Below are 19,557 nucleotides of genomic sequence, written 5' to 3'. Positions count from 1 at the left end.
CTTGAACAAGTCTCATGGTCCAGTACACAGAGTCTGCATTTGGTCATGCCATCTCAGAGACTGAGGGGAGAGAGACAGACAGAATGGTCCAGATGGTTCAGGTTGGATCAGCAGAGTAGGTGCCAGGATCTCTGAAGAAATCGAGGGAAAAGGTTGGACAGATGTGGAATGAGCTGGCACAGCCAGGCACATGTGTGGAGTGTAGGAGCTCTTACTGTGTGTGATGGGCCTTCCTCTCCTGCAGAGCCCAACAGTTTGGATGGGAAGGGAGACCACAGGATGATGAAGTGGGCAGCAGTCTGAAGGTGAAAGGTGTGTGTGTGTGTGTGTGTGTGTGTGTGTGTGTGTGTTTTGGTAAAGGATGGTGGTAGAAGAAGAGGTGTGCATGCTGTGGGGGCGGGGGCAGAGCAGGGTGGAGGGCAGGAAGAGAGAACTGGGTGAAGGTCAGAACTTCCATGCCTAATCCAGAAAGGGATGGAAGCCTTGGCTACTTCTCCAGCTGCTGCAGGGGAGTAGCTAGGAAGAGGAGGCCCTAAGGGGAGCAGAAGTGAGGAAACCAGGCAGGTGTCAATGCCTGCAGACTGACAGGAGGGGATTAGGGAATTCTGGGGAGGAATAGGGAGGAAGGCGAGTGGAGAACTAACTGCCTAGGAGCAGTCATGAACCCAGCAGGTTCTTTAGATGCAAGACTGGGATGGTAGAGACAGTCCAGCTTCCCAGCTGATCGCCTCCTTTAAGGGGTTCTTAGCTACTGCCCGGGCTAGACATGAGGGAAGAATGAGGAGCCTGAGGATGACCTGTGGGACTCAGAGCACACAGATCAGCAAGGGGCGGGGGGTGGGGTGGGGTGGGGGGCTGTTCTGTTGTCGTCTCCCCCATAGAGCCCAACACTTGGTTGTCCCCAGAGCTTAAGCCTAGACAGTGTTACTCAATGGAAACTCCGTTTCTGCCCAGACCTTGCTCCAAGGAGACCTTCTTCTGATGCCCACCTCTGCCACTTTAGTGATCAACACCCCCACCCCGCCCTGCCATCCAGTATGTGGCAAAGGAAAAGAGGGAAAGATTGGTCCTTATGTGGACAGAGGAAGCAGGAGTTGAAAAGGGACGATCTGAGTCATGTATCCGGTTGGGGGAGTCGGCAAAGCATCATAAGAAGTTGCAGAGATCCGGAGAAGGCAGGGTGAGACAGGGTGAGTAGCGTGAATCTGGTAAAGAGTGGGAAACCCAAGTATCTGGTCCTGGGTCACCCAGGACGGGAAGGGCTGCAAGGTGCGGTCCTCTTTCAGCCCCCTCTCGCCGCCTCCTCCTCACCTCGCCCACGGGGGTCGGAATGGTACAGGCTTGCGGGGGCTTTTCGGAGCAGTGGAGTGGAAAATAGACTTTAACCCGCTTTGTAGCTGCGAGGGCGCCCCGAGCGCTTCTCCGGACCAAGGCTCCCGGCATTCCGGCGGGCCGCTGCAAGACCTGGCCTGGAGTCCCCATAGTTGTAGGGGATATAGACCCCACTGCCCTTCGGGGTTCTGGAGGCCCAGCTAGGAGGTAAGCGTTTGGGTTTTGCTGTGGCCAGTTGGACTCACCAGGGCAGCGTCAAGAAAGGAAAATTATCTTCGCCCTCCTCCTCTCCCGCCATATGCGACCAAGGACTGACTGGGTCTGGACCTCCTAACCAAGAGCCCCCTTAGGCCACAGTACCCTGGAAGGTTGGGGTAGATAGATTACAGAGTACAGGTTCTAATGGTCAACCGCCTTCTTGCCCTCCGGACTTAGTGCTTGCATTGGAAACTAACTTGAGCAGAATGGGACACTGGCCCGCGGTCGCAGGTCGCAGGTCACATGTCCAAGAAGCTAGGATGCCACTCCCCTCCCACCAAGGACCACTGGCCTGTCCTCTGGAGAACCATGCGAACAGCAAGGCCAGCTCCAATTTAGAATACAGTGACCCAAAGACCCCATTTTGGCCTTGTCGTCCAATACTGACGCCCAAGGAAATCACTCTGAGCTTAAGCCCCGCGGTCCAGTGGGAGATGGTCGCAGCGCGAGGGAGGGAGGGGGAAGGCTGGTAAAACCGCTGCATTGGAACGCTTGAGAGCTGCCGCGGGAGAGCTGCGGAGTGATGGGTTATGTGGCTCCTCCCCGGACAGTGCGAACCTGGCCCCTGAGAAAAGAATGCATATCCTGTTTGAAGCACTGTTCCCCAAATCCATAAAATGTGAAATTTCAGAAACATAACCTCAGCTTCAGAAAACAGCTCCGGAGGCTGATGGTGGGTGAGGGGGAGACCTCCCTTAGGTTAGGCGAACGTAGACCAGGTTCTCTGGAGAATCTAGGCTGGACCCCAAACACCCATCCTAAGCTTGGATCCAAGTTCTCTAAGAACTGAAACGACATCCCAGGACGAAGGGAGGGGGTTCAACTGAGGTACGTGCTAGAAGAGGGATTGGTATATTTCCTCAAGCCCAGGCTTTGTAGATGTCCCCCTCAGGGCAGAGTGTGGCGGAGGCTAAAGGGCCAAGTCAGAAAATCAAGATGCAGAGTGGAGGGTAGGAGGAGGACACTAGATCAAGCACTAATGCTCCAGTCCGGCTTTTGCCTCCGACTGGGGACCGTATCCCCACCCGCCATCCATCGCCCCGCCCCGCCCCGCCCCCCACCTTGGGGCAGGTGAGCGGTGGCCAATGGGGGAGCGCGGGGCAGGTGCCCGCTAACTCTCTCCTCGCAGAGCTGCAGCCCAGGCCTGGCCCGGGAGAGCTAGAAAGATCACGGGCGGTGGTCGGTCACAGCTTGATTAGTAAGGGAGAGATCCAGGAGGACCGCTGAAGCGGCTCTCAGTAGCACAGGCAGCCCGCGCCCGGGCGTTTGCGAGGAGCTGCCTGCTGGGCCGCGGGGACCACGCTCCAGGCGGTGCGCAGTGGCCCAACTCGGTGTTAGGGTTCTCGCACGCCCCTCGCCGCCCCGCTCCTGGCTGGTCCGCAAGGGCCGAGCGCGGGCGGGTGGGCGGGCGGGGGAGGTGAAGGGTGCGGGCGTGAGTGCATGTGCCAGGCTTGGTGCACACCCCGCACGGCGGCAGCGCCGGGGCACCGAGCGTTCCCCAGAGCCCCGCTACCTCACTCCGCTTCGGCGGCCGCGACAATGTTCCAGCCCGCGGCTAAGCGGGGTTTCACCATAGAGTCCTTGGTGGCCAAGGATGGTGGCACCGGCGGGAGTCCTGGCAACGGGGGCGCGGGCTCCCATCCACTGGCTGTGGCCGCATCAGAGGAACCGCTCAGGCCCACGGCGCTCAACTATCCTCACCCCAGTGCGGCCGAGACGGCCTTCGTGAGTGGCTTCCCTGCCGCTGCCGCTGCGGGCGCCGGCCGCTCGCTCTATGGAGGGCCGGAGCTGGTGTTCCCAGAGGCCATGAACCACCCGGCTCTGACGGTGCACCCGGCACACCAGCTGGGCTCCTCCTCGCTGCAACCCCCTCACTCTTTCTTCAGCGCTCAGCATCGGGACCCTCTCCACTTCTACCCCTGGGTGCTTCGGAATCGCTTCTTTGGCCACCGCTTCCAGGGTGAGTGTCCATGCCGTGTTCGTGACCTGGGGATGCGGGGGAGGCTCGGCGCGGCGGCGGGGATGTTCAGAAGTTGTGGGGGGACAAGGCTTAGGGATCAGCCTGGACTGTGCGCAGGCGACTAGCCTGTGGTCTGCTGCGTTGGTCTCCCACCCAAGAAGTGAGGTTGGGACCGCCACGCTTTTCAGGGAATGAAGCCAATTGGAATAGAAGGCCGAGAGCATCCTAGGAGCTTTTTCAGACCCTCCAGTGGCCAACCTTAAGCTCCTTTCCGACTAAACCAGTCCCAACCCTGAAAATGCTGGCCCTCTACCCTTCCCGCGCCAGAGCTCTGAGCTGTGACCATACTTCGCTCTTTTGGTCACCACTACTCTTGGCGCGTCGGGGCAGGGGAAAGTCCACCTGCATTCGCTGGCTCTGTGAGAAGCAGGGCAGCGTGGTGCGTTCACTCGAATTTCTTGGGACGTTTCTCAGCAACCTTGGCCAGACTTTTCCCAGTTACATGTGCCCTCTCCGACCCAAAGTGGAAAAGGCTTGCGAAAACAAACCTGCTTTCTTCACCACTGACCTCCTCCAGGAGCCCACCCGGTTGCTAGAGCTCAGGACAGTCCTCTTGAGAGGGGTAGTGGCAGAGGAGGGCTTTTAAGGTCATATCTAGTCTTACCCCACCCGTCTGCAGCCGCATCTGGTTTGCTAATTAAGACCCCTCCAAAAGCTTTAAACACGCACAAACACACAAACACACACACACACACACACACACACACACACACACACACCAGTTATCTGACTTTCCTAAAGAGAGAGAGAGAGAGAGAGAGTTGTGTTCATTGCAGATAATTTTCTTCCTTGGATGTGCAGTTTTCTTTTCTTTCATTAAAAGAAAAATTTGGCCTTGATTCCTATAGCAATTGCTTAGTTCCCACTTTGATATAGACTTTACTTACAGGTAAATTTAGCGTTTCGTAAAACAGCAGCCCCAGGAGCTATGCTGACATTGAGCCAGAGCTACGCGGCCAAAGAGAATCTGATATGTGATACAATTATTTATATGATAAAGGGAAAAATGTCTTGAACCTTTAGTTATAGTCGCTTGACTGACTTGGAGAAGGCTATTTGGAGAGGGCCCGATTTATCAATGACCCCGCTCTTCCCTGGCCACTACATACGAGAAATTCCTGTGGATCCAATAGTGTGATTACTTCGGCGCGTATCGTGGGTATATTTTTGTCGTCCCCCCTCCCCCCGCCAAAAAAAAAGTGCCCAGGCGGGAGCGGAAAAGCCTAAGATATTAGCTGCTTTAGGTAACATTTCCCGTCACTTAACATCAATGCTTACTACTAAAATGAGGTTTTATTCTAATTTAGCCAACTACCCGCGTCCCCCCTCCAGGGGAGGGGGACTCTATCTTCAGCTTCGCGCCCACTGGCGGAATTTTGATTCTTCCAGGATGTGAGCCCACGGCTCGAGGGACCTGGAACCCTTGGTGAAGGATCCGGGACCCTGGAAGACAGGGTGCTAAGGGCTCCTAGCCTAGTCCAGTGCCTCAGCACACTCAAGATGCTTCCTGGATGGGGCTTTTTCGGCCCTTAGTCCGGAATCTCGGAATCTCACGTTTTTCTCTCCACCTTTCACACCACTGGCCCCGCGCGCTGATCCCGCTCGCCCGAGGCTGGATGTGCCTTTTGAGAGAGATCAGCTCTCGGGCTCGGAGCATCCCCAGCCAAGCGAGGCCAATACATCCTTCGCAAAACCCTCCAGGAAATTTCCGCTGCTCTCTGAGCCATCGGTCCCAGCGGATACGTTTTGGAGTTACACAAACGGTGGGCTTTTTCTCTCCAGAACCGCGTCTCGACGCGGAGAAGGATCCGAGTGTGACCGCGCTTGCGAACTCGGAAGTCCAATGGGTGCTGATCAACCCTTTCCAACTCCGAAGTGGCACGGCCCTGCAGCCTGCAGACCGGCGACGCCGCTTCTTCCAGATTCCACCGGGTCTCCGGGCTAAGAACCCAGCAGTCCCAGGCCCTCCGGCGCCGTGTTTTCTGGAGAACCGGGTCTCCGCGATGCTCACTTCAGTCCCGTTTTGGTGCAAGAAACGAAACCCTACAAGAACGAAACGGAACCGGCTTATGCGTTCTGTGCGCAGCGCTCCCGGGCAACGCGAGCGGGTAGAGCCTGGAAGCCGCTTCTCCCCTAAGCAAAGAGGAAAAGCTGGGGTGCACGGTCGGGACCTCCGAACTGGGGGCCAAACGGGAAGAACCCGCGAAGATTAAGCGAGGTTGGCGTCGTTTTGGTGATATTTCCCGGGGATCAAGAACTTTATGAGTTGGAAAGCTACGTCTGAAGGGGACTAAGGGAGACTCAGCCCTACCAATCCTGCTGCGGTTGTGGGCACTCGCTTCAAAGGCCGCCTTTGTTCAGTCAGGAGGAAGAGGGAAGGGGCTATCTCCGCTTTACTGTTGACCGCTCCAGGTTCTAGCTCCAAGCCATTCCTCTGGGGCACCAGGCTCTAAGTCTGTAGCTAATGCGGCCTCTCCATCTAGGACTGCAGCCCCAGCCCAGGGAGCTTCGGATTCTTGCTCCCGCTTTCCGCTGCCTGGTTCCTAGTATCTCCGCTGCTAGCTCCCAGCCATCAGCCTTGCAGCGGCCTGGAGAGAAAGAATGTGGGGATTTTCACATCCTAACTCCTAATTCCAGGGAACGATGGGTTCATGTTCCTTTCCTAAGGGTGTCTAAAACTGACACCTTTTCTCACGGCCCGAAATTACTTCGTCCAAACAGGCTGCACCTCAGCCTCAAGCCTCAAGCCTTGGTCTGTCCTGTGGCTCAGTCAGGACCTGTAGGGAGAGATGGACCCTTTCCCATAGGTTAAAAAGAGAGGCGTCCAGTACAGACACCTCAACACCCCTGTCCTTACAGTAACATGTAGCCACTGATCAATATCATCGGATGTTTGGTTTTGCACTAAACATCATCTTTCTCACTGGGAAAGGCTTTGGTGTTTTGTTCTTTTAATTAAATAACTTGTCATTGTTTATCAGTATTTTGGATAATTTTGTAGCCTCGAGCTTCTTTCGTGCTTGGGTCAAGAAGACCCTATGATTCAACACATGCATATGAACACACACTGGGGCACATGCTAACCACTACAGCGGGACATTCCTTCCCCGAACTAAGCAAGATTGGGGAGTGGAGGCAAAGAAGCTTTGGGTCAGGAAAGGGCTATCCTCAACCTATGGGGCTTAAACAGACAGGGAGAGCTTTCCTCCACTATACAGGTGACTGACGCCCCCAGCACCTCGCTACAGCTACTACAAAACACTGCAGCAGAGCCCAGTCTTGCTTTCTCTGCTCTCGCTTCCCTGCACACCACTGCATCCCACTCACTCAGACCTGCGTGGCCCTCTACACTGCGACCTCACTGCTGTATAGGGTAGGCCAGACAACTGAGTAACTGGGATCAAAGCCCACGAATGCTGAGATAGAAAGGCCTCTCCCTACAACCTCTTCTCTGGCTCATCTGTCCAGAGGAACCCCCCTCCCCCTTTGGAGGTTTACCTGGACTCTGAACAACGTGGGCTTTCAAAGCAATTTATTCAATAAAGGCTTCTCATCCACTTCTCTCCCCTCCCCTGGACTTCCAGACTGGTCTTCACCCAAGGCTTTGAGTCTTCTTAGTCACTCCAGGAGTAGGCTTTTTCCTTTTCTCCTCTTAGTCTCTCTGGCAGACAGACTACCTTCCCTGACTGTCCCTCTACTTCCCAACTGAAACCCCTACTTCTTCAGCCAGGCCAGGGGGGATCCTAGGTCTGCTCTTGGCACCAACCTTAGGGGGAGATGTCCATCCCTCACTCCTCAGTGACACTCCTTCGTCCTGTTGTATAGTAGTGCAGCCCCAGCCCCTTAAAATGCGTAGGTGATGGGAGGTCAATCCCAGGCAGCTGTTCCAAAGAAGATCCCAGCAACCCAGTTGACTGGCATAGACTTCCAAAGCCCAAAGACAGTCAGGTATTTGCAACCAGTAGAGGGATATAGTTAGTCTACCAGCTGAATTTTAACAAGGGCACCTCATTACGTGACTTTCACTTGCATAGCTCTTTCCAGAAACGGGAGGTCTCATCTGAATTGTCCAGTTTGCTGTCTTCAGAGTAAAGTCGTGGGTCCAATTGAGTCAACCCAGACAGTAGCCATCTCTGAGGAAATTAATTGGATCAGTCAATCTCAACAGCTAACTCTGTCAAAACATCTCATCTAGGGCTCTGTGTAGTTGGGTCAGGGGAACTGATACAGGCCAGTGTATGAGGGCCAGTGTGTGATGGTCCAGGGACTGCAGTGTATGAGGGCCAGTGTGTGATGGACCAGGGACTGCAGTGTATGAGGGCCAGTGTGTGATGGTCTCAGGGACTGCAGTGTATGAGGGCCAGTATGTGATGGTCTCAGGGACTGCAGTGTATGAGGGCCAGTGTGTGATGGTCCAGGGACTGCAGTGTGTGAGGGCCAATGTGTGATGGTCTCAGGGACTGCAGTGTATGAGGGCCAGTGTGTGATGGTCTCAGGGACTGCAGTGTATGAGGGCCAGTGTGTGATGGTCTCAGGGACTGCAGTGTATGAGGGCCAGTGTGTGATGGTCCAGGGACTGCAGTGTATGAGGGTCAGTGTGTGATGGACCAGGGACTGTTTGAGTCCTTGAGAATGTGCAACTGTGGGACGGGGTTGGGGGTGGGTAGGGGTGAACCAAACTGGAGCTGTGGACAGAAGCCTGCTCTGGCTTTTATACCTCCTGACCACCACCCCAGTCTTATCCAGTCCTCTGCAGTGCAGGAGTGGAGTGTGGGAGTTTTGCCAAGGGACAGTCACTCTCTGAACTCTTATACAGTAAAGGGAGGAAGAGACAAAGGGGAAGCCGGGTGTTATTTACACACACCTATAGGGAAATGAATATATCAGTGTGTACTTATATGTTCTTTCAACTCAGGACTACACAGAGAGAACGCAGGAGCCTTTCCCATGAGAATGGCTTCCACTCTGCCAGCCTTCCTTCACAGTGGGCCAGCCTTCACAGTGTTTAGGGCCTGAGGAGAGAAGGGAGGAGCAGGGAGAAGTAGATTTGAGAACTCCAGGGTCTATCTGCCTGCTTGCTGGACCCAGCCTGCCTTCACCTCCTGGGTGGGGGAGCCTTGGCCTGCTGGCAGGATTTTTTTCAGCAGGGTAATAGTGACCTGAGCACTTAGCTGCAGGAGTGCTTTAAGCACCGGTTAAGAGTCTTTGGAGGACTTCTGGGTAGTCTTCCTATCAGCCTTGTTCTTCCCCATCACCTTTCTGAGCCCAGATCCTGTCCTCTGGGAAGGGGACGTTTTTTGGAACTAAATAATTAAAAAGCTAATCAATCGTTGGGGCCTGGGTGTAGCATTGTAAGGGCTCAGGAACAGACCTAAGGGATTTCTGCCATCCCTTGGCCTTTCTGCTGCCCCTGGCAACGTTGGATTTGAGCCTGTTGGACCCTCATCAGGTCTGGGCTTGCGTCTTGGCTCAAGAGTGGATTCTGCTCCTCGTTCCCTGTGGGAAGCTCTGGAGTGTGGTTTCAGGGCAGCCACAAGGGATATGGGAGAGGCGGTGGAGGTGGCAGGATTGCAGAGGTGGCAGGGCGTCCCCAAGGCAGAGGCCTGCTACTCACTGCGCCCCTTCTCTCTGTCTGTACCTGCGTTTGCCGCTGTTGCCTCTGGGCTGCAGCAAGCGACGTTCCCCAGGACGGGCTGCTTTTGCACGGGCCCTTCGCACGCAAGCCCAAGCGGATTCGCACGGCCTTCTCGCCCTCGCAGCTGCTGCGGCTGGAGCGAGCCTTTGAGAAGAATCACTACGTGGTGGGTGCCGAGCGGAAGCAGCTGGCAGGCAGCCTCAGCCTCTCCGAGACGCAGGTGAGCCTTCTCCTGCCACAGCCTAAGGAAGTGGGCGGTTGGGTGCAGATTTCTCTACCCTTCGGGTTCCAAAAGCCACCTTGATGTCGCGTCCCTGGAAACCCTACACTTTCTCTAGCCTTGTCCTGCTAAGTTTCAGGGGTGTTGTTTTGTAATGAGACTCGGTCTCGCTATGTAGCCCAGGCTGGCCTTGAACTCAAAGCAATCTTCCGGTCTCTGTCTCGTGCGTTCTGGGATGGCATATATAATAAGTCAACTCGCCTAGTTTCCCCGATCTTATAATCCGCGCTAAGGATCCCACCAGAAGCATAGTAGGCCGGATTTGGTCTGTGGTGCACCCAGGCTGCAAAGATCCCTACCCCGTCTGCAGTGTAGGTGACACAGTACCCACAAGTTTGTGGGAGTGGCCCGGTCTTCTCTAGGCCCTGGCCTAACCGGGGAGACCTCATCTGACCTCAAGTACCTGTGGTGTTTGGGCAAAGAAAGCCAGTGTCAGCTTTGCAACTGAGGAATGAGTGGACCTGAGGTCAGCTCCTAACTGGAAAGTGGCCCTAATCCAGGCACAGGACATTCACTAGGGCTCTGAGAACCGTGGTTCATTCGCGGTTACCTTAACGCGATAAGCCTCCAAGAGTGTCTAGGGAGCTGTCAGGAGACTTAGGCACAGAGGGTCTGTGGAGTGTTGAGGGAATGAACTCCATTGGTGTTGGGGGGCTTTGACTGGATGACGTTATAGTTCCCACGTAGGGTTTAGCAATAATTGATTATTTAAAGGAAAAGAAAGATGTTTAGGGAATGGTAAAGAGGCAAACATGAGGGGGTTTTGTTGTTTTGTTTTGTTTTGTTTTGTTTTGTTGGTAAGGACCTCGCCATACATGAACATCCAGTGAAAGTGTCATTAAACATTTGGTCCATTGCTGTGAAGGAGGACCGCAGCAGCTGAGGGACTCCCAGCCTGGCTGCTGTACTGGACTGCTTTCTAATATAGGTTTATAGACCCTGCCAGCTCTCAGAAGCTGACCTCCGTCTCTGCTGGTGCTAAATGCTCTTTCCTCCTACCCTGCCCCTGCTATACAATTCCCTGCCACCCCTTCTCAGGTAGGGGTCTGCCTGTGCTCTCCCTTAGCAGCTGGGGTAACAGGGGCACTGGTCTGGTAGGCCACCCCTTGCTGCACCCCAGTTCCCTAAACTGGAACCCCATAAAACAATAGAATCAGGGCTTCCTTCCAGGCCAGCACAGAACCTGTGGGTTCTAGAGTTGCTAGTTGACAGCTCTTACTGAACAAACAAATATTACAAAGCAACAGAGTTAGTTTTTAAAACTGTTTTAAAGAAAGCAATGTTTAAGAAATAAGCTAATAAAATAACACCTCTTTCCCTCCTGGCAAACAGCGCTTTGCAATTATTGTTTAAAACAAGGTGTCAACTTAAGAATGGTGTTTATAATTAGCTTCATGTTAAAAAGTAATATTTATTAAACGTTAATTGCAGGAATGTAAGAAAACAAAACAGTTTATAATCCTGCCACCCACAGATTAGCACTTGTTGAAATCATGGCATTGTTTTTAAACTTTCCATTTTTCAGCACAGTGAGAACATGTTTAATTAATTTTCTTTCAAACTGAATCTATCTTCCTGTCAATTTTAGTTCTTATAATGCCAGTTCATAGTTGATAGGCTGGTTGCTGCTTTCATTTCTATCATGGGACATTTCTAACATGCCTTTAGAACAAACCCAAAGAGAGTGTATCTGTTCTGCTAACCCTTGGGACTCTTGGTTAATCCTGACCCCACCCCCACCCCACCCCACCCCCACCCCGGCTGGGGGAATGGGGTTCTTTTTACATATAAAACAGCTCTGCCCCTCTCCCATCAAAGAATACCTGAAGGGGCTGAGGTTTTCCTTGTAGCTCTGCCTTTGCAGGTAAAACCCCTGAGGTGGGAAGGTGAGCTAAGCAGAGGCCCAAGTCAGGCGGATGGAATTCCAGTGCCCATCTGCCTGCCTGCTTCACACAATGGGCAAGGGGCTTTATCTCTCAGTTGTCTCTTCACCAAGAAAACAGGTTTGAGGATTAGAAGTATCTTATATGAACCCAAGTAACACCCATTCCCATTCCCTCTCAGCTCTGCTCTCTTTGTTTAAATTAATCCATCAAATTAGTAGCATAATAAAGGCCCTGCCTCGGTTTCCCTTAAGCCAATATTTCTTCCTGACACATTCAGTATCATCATCATCATCATTGTCATCGGTTACCTTTCTATTGTCCTTGTCACTTGCTTTCTGGACTTACACTGTAGAATCAGGTCACCATCCACCCCTCAGTGTTCGCCATGCAAGCTTACCTGTCATTTCCAGTTATCTGCTATCTGTCAAGCATGTGGTACTCCAGGCAGCTCCCTGCTTTGTGTTTCTAACATGATACCTACATTTGTCAACCAGGCCTCTGTGTTCCACCCCTTACATGTTACTGTCTTTTATCTAGCAACTTGTATCTGCCCCTGCTCATTAGCTGTCTCCCCAGATTGGGAAATTTATGTTTTTCTCCAAAATACATATACCTTTCTTTTTAACAACAACCTCCGTGTACCCATCTGTTGATTACCTCACCCATTTTGTCTTCTTCTGTCCACCATCCATCTCTAGAGAGCTACCAGCAACTAACACCATCTTCCTACCTGCTGATGATTATTCATTATCTTGCCAAACCAGCTCTGGCTCTGTCTTCTCCCAGGTTTGCACTGTTACATTACTGTGGTTGAAAGAAAGAATGCCGGGGTCATCCCCAGCCCTGAATTTGTGAGGCTCACCATCCACTTTCTACTTCTGACCTTTCTGGAGAGAGAGAGAGAGAGAGAGAGAGAGAGAGAGAGAGAGAGAGAGAGAGAGAGAGAGAGAGAGTTAGTTATGATCCTTCCTCCATTCTCCCAGAACTCAGAGTGTCCCCCTTGCCGTTCCAAATATGCATCACATTTTGCTGTTATGACTTAATTATCTGTCATGTCCATATGTCAAGCTGTAGATCAGCTGTATCCATCTCTCAGGGAGATCTTAAAATACAGGGATACCCAGGAGATGGTCTTAGGACATCCAAGATGCAGTCCAAGAGGGAAACATTTCCCACAGCTCACTGGGTAATTATGATGAACAGTACGGGTCTGAGCATCTTGGTTGTGGGAAGCAGAGGTCAACTTTATTTCCTCACGGGATCCAGCACCGTGCTTGGCCTGGAGTAGATATTCAGTAATTATGTGCTGAATGAAAGCCAGGCATGGGGCTGCATAGACGCCTCAGTGGTTATGGGTACTAGCTGAGCTTCCAGGGGACTGGGATTCAATTCCCAGCACTCACATGGCAGCTCACAGCCACTCTACTTCCAGTGGATCCAACACCCTCTTCTGGCTTCTGTTGGAACTGCATGCTTGTGGTCCACATACATATACAGGTAAAACATTCATACACATAAAATAAAAATAAATTTTATTTTAGTCAGGCAGGCTGTGTACACCTATATTCCCAGCACTTGGGAGGTAGAAGCAGGAGTCTCTAAAACTCTGGGTCATTCGGAGCTATACTGAAACTGGCCTGGCTAATGTCAATCTGTGGACAGACTGAGACCCTGTCTCCAATCACCACTGAACAGTCGTTTGTTTTGATCCCACACACTCAGCCAGCCATTACGAATTGCTTACTCCTTTGTCCCCTGCCTTGGTCACTCCCTCACTGTTTTGCCCCTGTGGTTGTCCAGTCCTAATGTCATACTTAGTGTTGATGGCACAAAGACAGGCAATAGATAAGTCTCAGAGGAGAGCTCTGTGCTGGCAGAGCTCCAGCTTGAGGCGTTGGGCAGCCTGAGATACCTGGTAGTGAGCTGTATAGCTTAGCTAGGAGTCCAAGAGGTGGAAGGATGGGCCCTGGGCCACAGCCAGTTATCCCTTCTGGTTGTATTCATTTGCTTCTCATGACTGTGGTGCAGCCTGGGGTGTGACCAAGAAGGCACTCATCTAAGCTTGCACTCATGTGACTGCTTGGCAAATCTAGACCTAGGTCAGATCAGCACCTCCATGAGGGTGTGTTGCCACCATATGACACACCTGCAGGCTGAATTCCATGGGCACCGAAAGGCCAGGCAATCCCTCTGGTACCCATCAGATGCCAGTGGGCAGTCACAGGGAACATGGGGGTGAGTGCTGTTCTTGGCCAATTACATGTTCCAGTAGTCCCTAGAATAAAGTAGGTCAGCCGTGTCTCTTGACTTTGTCTTCTACTTTTGCTGAGCTGTGAGAAAAACAGGAAATTTGGTCTTGGGCCTTGGAGAGTCTTCGTATATATAAGTCTATCCGTGCCTGCAGGACAAGGATAGAAAACTCTCTTGCTTGTTGATTAATGTGTTAAATTAAAGTATATTGTCCTACAGGCCTCCATGAAAAGGATAGGGTAACTGAGTCCTCTTGAATTACATCTCAGGATGAGGGGATCAGAGGAGACCTGATAGGTGGGAGGTCCCCAGCAGACTTCTGACCTGGAAGGCTTAGAAGAATGTATAGGATTATAGGTGGTGTGGGGAGGTGGGGACATGAGGATTAGAAGGGGGCACATTAAGACAGAGATGGCAGTGTCAAGACCAGATGCCACCTTGAGGCTTGAGAGCAGGGAGAGGGAGGACTTGGAAGTGCTCAGGGATTTCTTTACCTATGTATGGGTTTTCCTCACAGACATTCAGGGTGGTTGCTTCCTACCATGGACTGTCCTGCCTTTGAAGGGATGGGAAATGTCTCCATTGGCAGGAGATAGCTAAGTGACTTGAATTTTAGGGAAAAGTCAAAAGTTTGCCAGTAATTCCCTGTGGCTCTGGGATGACACACCCTTTCTTCCAAGTCCAGGATCAGGTGTTTCCATATTCCTATAGCCTAGAAGTCCTGTGGGGTAGGGTAAAGAAGATCTAGGACGGGTGGGGGAACAGGATATAAGGTGGCTCGAGGAGTTGGGGGTGACGCCAGCTTGGGGGGGATGAGGGTTGATCTGATTCTGAGAGCAGGAAGTCTGACATGATCAATTGATAGGAAATGGATCCCCCGAGAGAGGGCAGGGAAGAGAGCAGGCTGAACGGTGGCGTGATTGATGTCTCCAAGCTGTCTATTCTAAGGACTTTCTCTGTGCCTGAGGCCGACAGACTAAGGAGACATGCTTAAATTAAAGCAGAAGAGAGCGCAATAGAACATAAGGAGGAACTTCCCATGTCAGAGTTACAAGATCTTGGCAGGGATGTGTGGACTTCTTAAAGCCGGGACAGGGTCCTCCCTGGAAAGTATACAGGCACCTGGAGCTGAGAGGCTGAGATTGGGGGCAGGGGGGAGGTGTCAGTGAGGTGGAAGGGCCCCTCCCTTGTTCAAAACAGCAGATTACTCAGAAGTTAAGTGTGGTCTCCAAAATACTGACAGGAGCTGTTTTCCACCTATTTGTAAACCCACTGTCCAGCCACTCATGAATTCACACACGCGTGTCCCCACCATAGCATATAATGCTCTGTCCTCTGAGGAAGTGCTGCGTGGGCACATTCAGAACAGTTTCTTGCTCTTCATCCTGCCTGACTCAAGGTGAGCAACGCCCCTCTCTACAAAGGGTGTCTCTTCACCAGCTTCCTCCAGCAAGAGGTTAATGCTTCCTTGTGCTCTTTCTGGTTTCAAATTCCTGTGTACAAATCTATCTAGTCTAGTTTTATTTCTGTTGCTGCGACTAAAATATCTTGACAGAAAAAAACAACTCAAGGGAGGAAAGAGTTTATTTGGTTACAATTTCAGGTTATAGCCCAATACTGAGGGAAGTCAAGACAGGAAGTCAAAGCAAGTACTTGCAGGTGGTAGCCTGAAAGCTATTCCACACAAGGTAGCCTTTAATTAAGCAACTCACTTCACAGCCAAAGAAGTGCATCATGAAGGATGCTGCTTTCTGGATGGCAAGCAGGGATTTCGCTCACCTAACTTTCTTATATAGTTCAAGACCACCTGCCCGGGGAATGGTGCTGCCCACAATGGGCTGGGTCTTCCCACATTAATCAACAATCAAGAGAGTTTTTTTTTTTTAACAGACATGGCCACAGGCCAATCTGATTTAGGCAAGTCCTCAATTGAGATTATCTTCTCAGAAAATTCTATTGTGTTAAGTTGGCAGTTAAAGCTAGCCAAGATGGTTCAATTTCTCCCAAACCAACTAGTGCAGAATTCAGAATTGATGCTCAGGACAGCTTGGTCTACTTAGGGAGTTCCAGGCTATGCAGAGCTACATAGCACTTAGCTTCTCCGGCCCTGTTTCTGGTTCCTTCCAGTCCCTCTTCCATTGATTCCTCCCATTTCCCAGATCTGTCCCTGGCACCACTTGCTTGCAGTACAGTATTGGGTTACTCCACCTCTGTACAACTGGATACCATACCCGGACAGGCCTTCTGGGTCTTGGGACTCTACTCCAAAGCCAGAGAGGACAGTGCTTAATCTCCCTGAGATCCAGGAGTGTCCAAGCAGGCTTTCAAAGGCCAAGAAGAGTTCCAGGTTACGTAACCCAGTGCAAAATGGGGACTCTCAGAAGAACCTATTCGGCTTCCCCCAAGAAACTGGGAGGTACACAGTAAAATGTGATTTAGGAGATCACAGAAGCTTCGCCCCAAAACACAGGGATCAAGATGGGTGGGTGAGGCCTCCAGCCAGCATTTCTAGCATGCTTTGGGGGCTGAGAGAGGTGAATATATATTGGTATTGGGAGAATAAAAGTTAAGGGAACAAAGAGAGGTTTAGGTGTTTAGGTCCAGTCCCTTCTGTCTCACCCGTGCACACATTTTTGTCTCCCGTGGCTGTGACTTCACACACCAACACTGTTCCTCCTGGCTTTTGTACTATGATGAAGTCACAACTGTCCCTGCTATTATAGGGTTTATAAACAGTATCTGGATACCCGGCCCAGAGCTGCTCGGCAGAGGACATCCAGGCTGCCTGTGGAGAGGGCTATTCGGGAGGGGGGGGTCTTGCCCCTGGTGCTGTTGTTTTTTGAAATAGGGTCTCATGTAACCAAGGCTGGCCTCGAAGTCACTATATACCTGAGGATGACCTTAAACTTCTGACTCTTCTGCCCCCACCTTCCAAGTGCTGGGACTCTAGGCGTGTACAATCCTCTCCTTTATGTGATGTTGAGGCTAGACCACAAGGCCTGGGTGCATGCTAAGCAAGGACTCTACCGACTGAGCAACAGCTATATCCCAACTGACTTTAGTTCTCTTATGAAAACAAATAGTTGGGATTCTCTAATGTGTGGTGTCCCAGGATGCTGCCTAGGCCTACAGCCTTGTCCTGGGCTCTACTCTGCCATTTGTCGTTTCCTCCTTTGGGAGAGAGTTGACAGGCAAGGGCAGCATGCTGGTTCTGTCCTGTTACAGGCCACTGTAATCATCAGTTCCCAGAAGGAAACCTGAGGATGGGGTAAGGGAGAAAGGTGCAGAAAGTGACCCCCTGTCTCTGGGTGCTGCCCACTGCCCCTTGCATCCATCCCACTTGGGCTTGTCAGATATGATGTCCTGTACAGAGTTCTGAGTCATTCACAGAAGGCAGGGTAAACTCATCCACCCACTGGCTGGCACAGTCACAGTATGCTCTGGGGGTAGAGGGCAGGCACTGGGCTGACCGCCAAGCGTATGCTGAGAACACTGGGGCTTAGGTGGGCATGGGATCCTGAAGTCCTGAGTTCAGAGCAGCCGATATCCTTCTCTGACTACCTGAGAAGAGGCACGCAGGCTACAAGTTTGAACCCTGCCTTGTCCTAACTTCGTTCACCAAGGCTGGGTGTCCGGATGCTCCCTGGACTCATCTCCAGCTAGTGGCATTTGGAACACTGAGCACCAGCATCCCCACCTCCAACCTAGTGGCAGGACAGATGGCTCAGTGGAGGCCTCTGTGAGCAGGGACTGTGAGGAGAACCTTCAAGGGCCTCTATGATAGAGAGGAAGGCTTGTGAGGTTGGCACATCCCCGGCACAAAACCATCCTACAGCCAGGATGCCAGGCCCCCTTCCTGCCTTTGCTGCTTGTCTCCGAGGGCTGCCTTCAGCCCTGCCCTGAGTTCTAGTTCTCCCTTCAGCAGTCACTGCAGTTGCCAGAATTGAAATCCTCACCACCACAGTACACAAACAACTTACCAGTGCTGTCCGCACGCACAGCCACAGCAGGCAGCCTCTGCCTGGTTTAAGCTGTGCTGATATTCCCAGGAAAACACCAGGACTTGCAAACCCATTGCCCCACATCCCCTACCCAAGGGCTCCACTGGCACAGGAGTCCAGGAGGTGCCTTGGACCAGCAAAGGGCCCCCCAAAGCATCTCTCCTATTGATGAGGGGTGTCAGTCCAGAGAAGAGACTTAGCTGAGAAGGGGACTCAAACTCCTCCTGCTAGCACAATGGAGGATTTGGACCTGGTTGGCCCACAAAGCGATGTGTAATCAAAGCAATATGCAAGAACTGAGAGTGTGTGGGGAGCCACCTACGGGAGGACGTGAGGGCCGTGTCGTGGACACCCAGCAATGCTGGGAGGGATGACTGGAGCTAGGAGAGAAGGAAGGAAGGATGGTAGAGATGGAACTAAATGGGGCTTCCTGGAGATGCCTAGACCTTTTGTGCCATCATGAAGGATGCTGTTCCCCTTGTACAAGCCTCACACAAGGCAAGGCTTCCTGGCACAGAAGTGGGAGATCAAATAAGCACTCACTTCTGCCCTCCAGTTTTCTTCTGACTGTTCTTTGTGTGACCTGTGACATCTAGATGGGCCATGGGGATCAGTGCTATTGGACCAGGAGGTGCAGAGCTAACCCTGTGTGGCGGGTAGGGCTACAGACAGAACTCTCCCCATACTTGTTTGTCCAAGGTCAAGTGATCATGGGTGAATTTTAGACGGCTCTAAGGAGCTGGCACCTGAGGGACTGGGGTTTCCTAGCACACAGCTCTGGTCTGCACAATTCTACTACTGAAGCAGGTAGGAAAATTTCACAGAGTACAGGCAGCCTGTGAGTTTACAGTGCCCATTAATGGTCCTGGGATCTTAGATGTTGTCTGGCTGTCACAGGCCATGTTCTTGGTGTAGACACCTCCTCCAGGTTTGAAGCCATGACTGTCTCTGTGTGGTAGTGTGAGGCCAGCACAGGAGATAGAGGATGCTTTGGGCCCTCTGGGGATGACTCCATCTTCTCTGGACATCGGCAGAGCTATGGCCTGTGATGCTCTCTTCTGCCTGGTCACTGTGGCTGCAGAGACCTGGAGGCTCAGCAGCCATACCTGCTCCTTTGTCTTTGAGTGGATCTGGGAAAACTACCCTTATGTCTAGCCCAGTCCTTTCTCTGCCCTCCTCACTTGCATCTGAAGGGTGGCAGATGCCTGGAAGAGAGAGCCCTGGCCTGGGTGGCCTCAGGTCCCCCATCTGACTCCTACCTCAGCTGCAGCATGACCATCCTGGCTGCTTTGGATGTTTCTTACCTGTGCCCCTCCCTCCCGGCCCAGGTGAAGGTGTGGTTCCAGAATCGGAGGACAAAATACAAACGGCAGAAGCTGGAAGAGGAAGGGCCGGAGTCTGAGCAGAAGAAGAAGGGTTCCCACCATATCAACCGGTGGCGCATCGCCACGAAGCAGGCCAACGGGGAGGACATTGATGTCACCTCCAATGACTAGGGGAACAATCAAGAGCCCACAAGGGCAGGGCATTGCTTGCTGCTGGCCAAGGCTCCAGGGAGCCCATGCTGGACTCTGGCCACTCCTTAGCCAGGCTGCAGGGAGGCCTCGAGTCACGGCCCCACAGGGCTTGGAGCCTGGGGCCATCACTGTCAGAGGGACAAGAGAATGGGCTGGCTGAGGCCTGGGACTGCTCAGCCTTCTGGTGGAGAGCCTGCTGCTTGGGTGGACCGCCCATCACTGCAGCCCCCCAGCTGCTCTCCATGTCTCTGTCTTTGTTCTGAGACATTTCTGTTTTAATTTATTTTCCAGGTCCTGCTGTAGTTCTTAGTGACATCCTCTCATGTCCCCCTTCCCTATGGGAATAATAAAAAAATCTCTCTCTTTATGACGTAGCTC

At 52.3% G+C, this 19,557-nt stretch overlaps 1 protein-coding gene across 1 annotated transcript; it reads left to right on the top strand.

The window, feature by feature from the left end:
* The first annotated feature begins 3,018 nt into the window (after positions 1–3,018).
* On the top strand, positions 3,019–19,557 carry Emx1 (empty spiracles homeobox 1). Its single transcript, XM_021165680.3, has 3 exons — positions 3,019–3,550; positions 9,281–9,465; positions 18,991–19,557. The coding sequence occupies exons 1-3, from the start codon at positions 3,031–3,033 to the stop codon at positions 19,156–19,158; spliced, it is 873 nt and encodes a 290-aa protein (XP_021021339.1). The 5' UTR covers positions 3,019–3,030; the 3' UTR covers positions 19,159–19,557.

The sequence above is a fragment of the Mus caroli genome, unplaced genomic scaffold (assembly GCF_978045245.1).
Source record: "Mus caroli unplaced genomic scaffold, Mus_caroli_1 scaffold_7, whole genome shotgun sequence".
NCBI lineage: Eukaryota > Metazoa > Chordata > Mammalia > Rodentia > Muridae > Mus > Mus caroli.
Note: the sequence above shows the minus strand (reverse complement) of the source record. Positions and strands in the feature narration are given on the sequence as shown.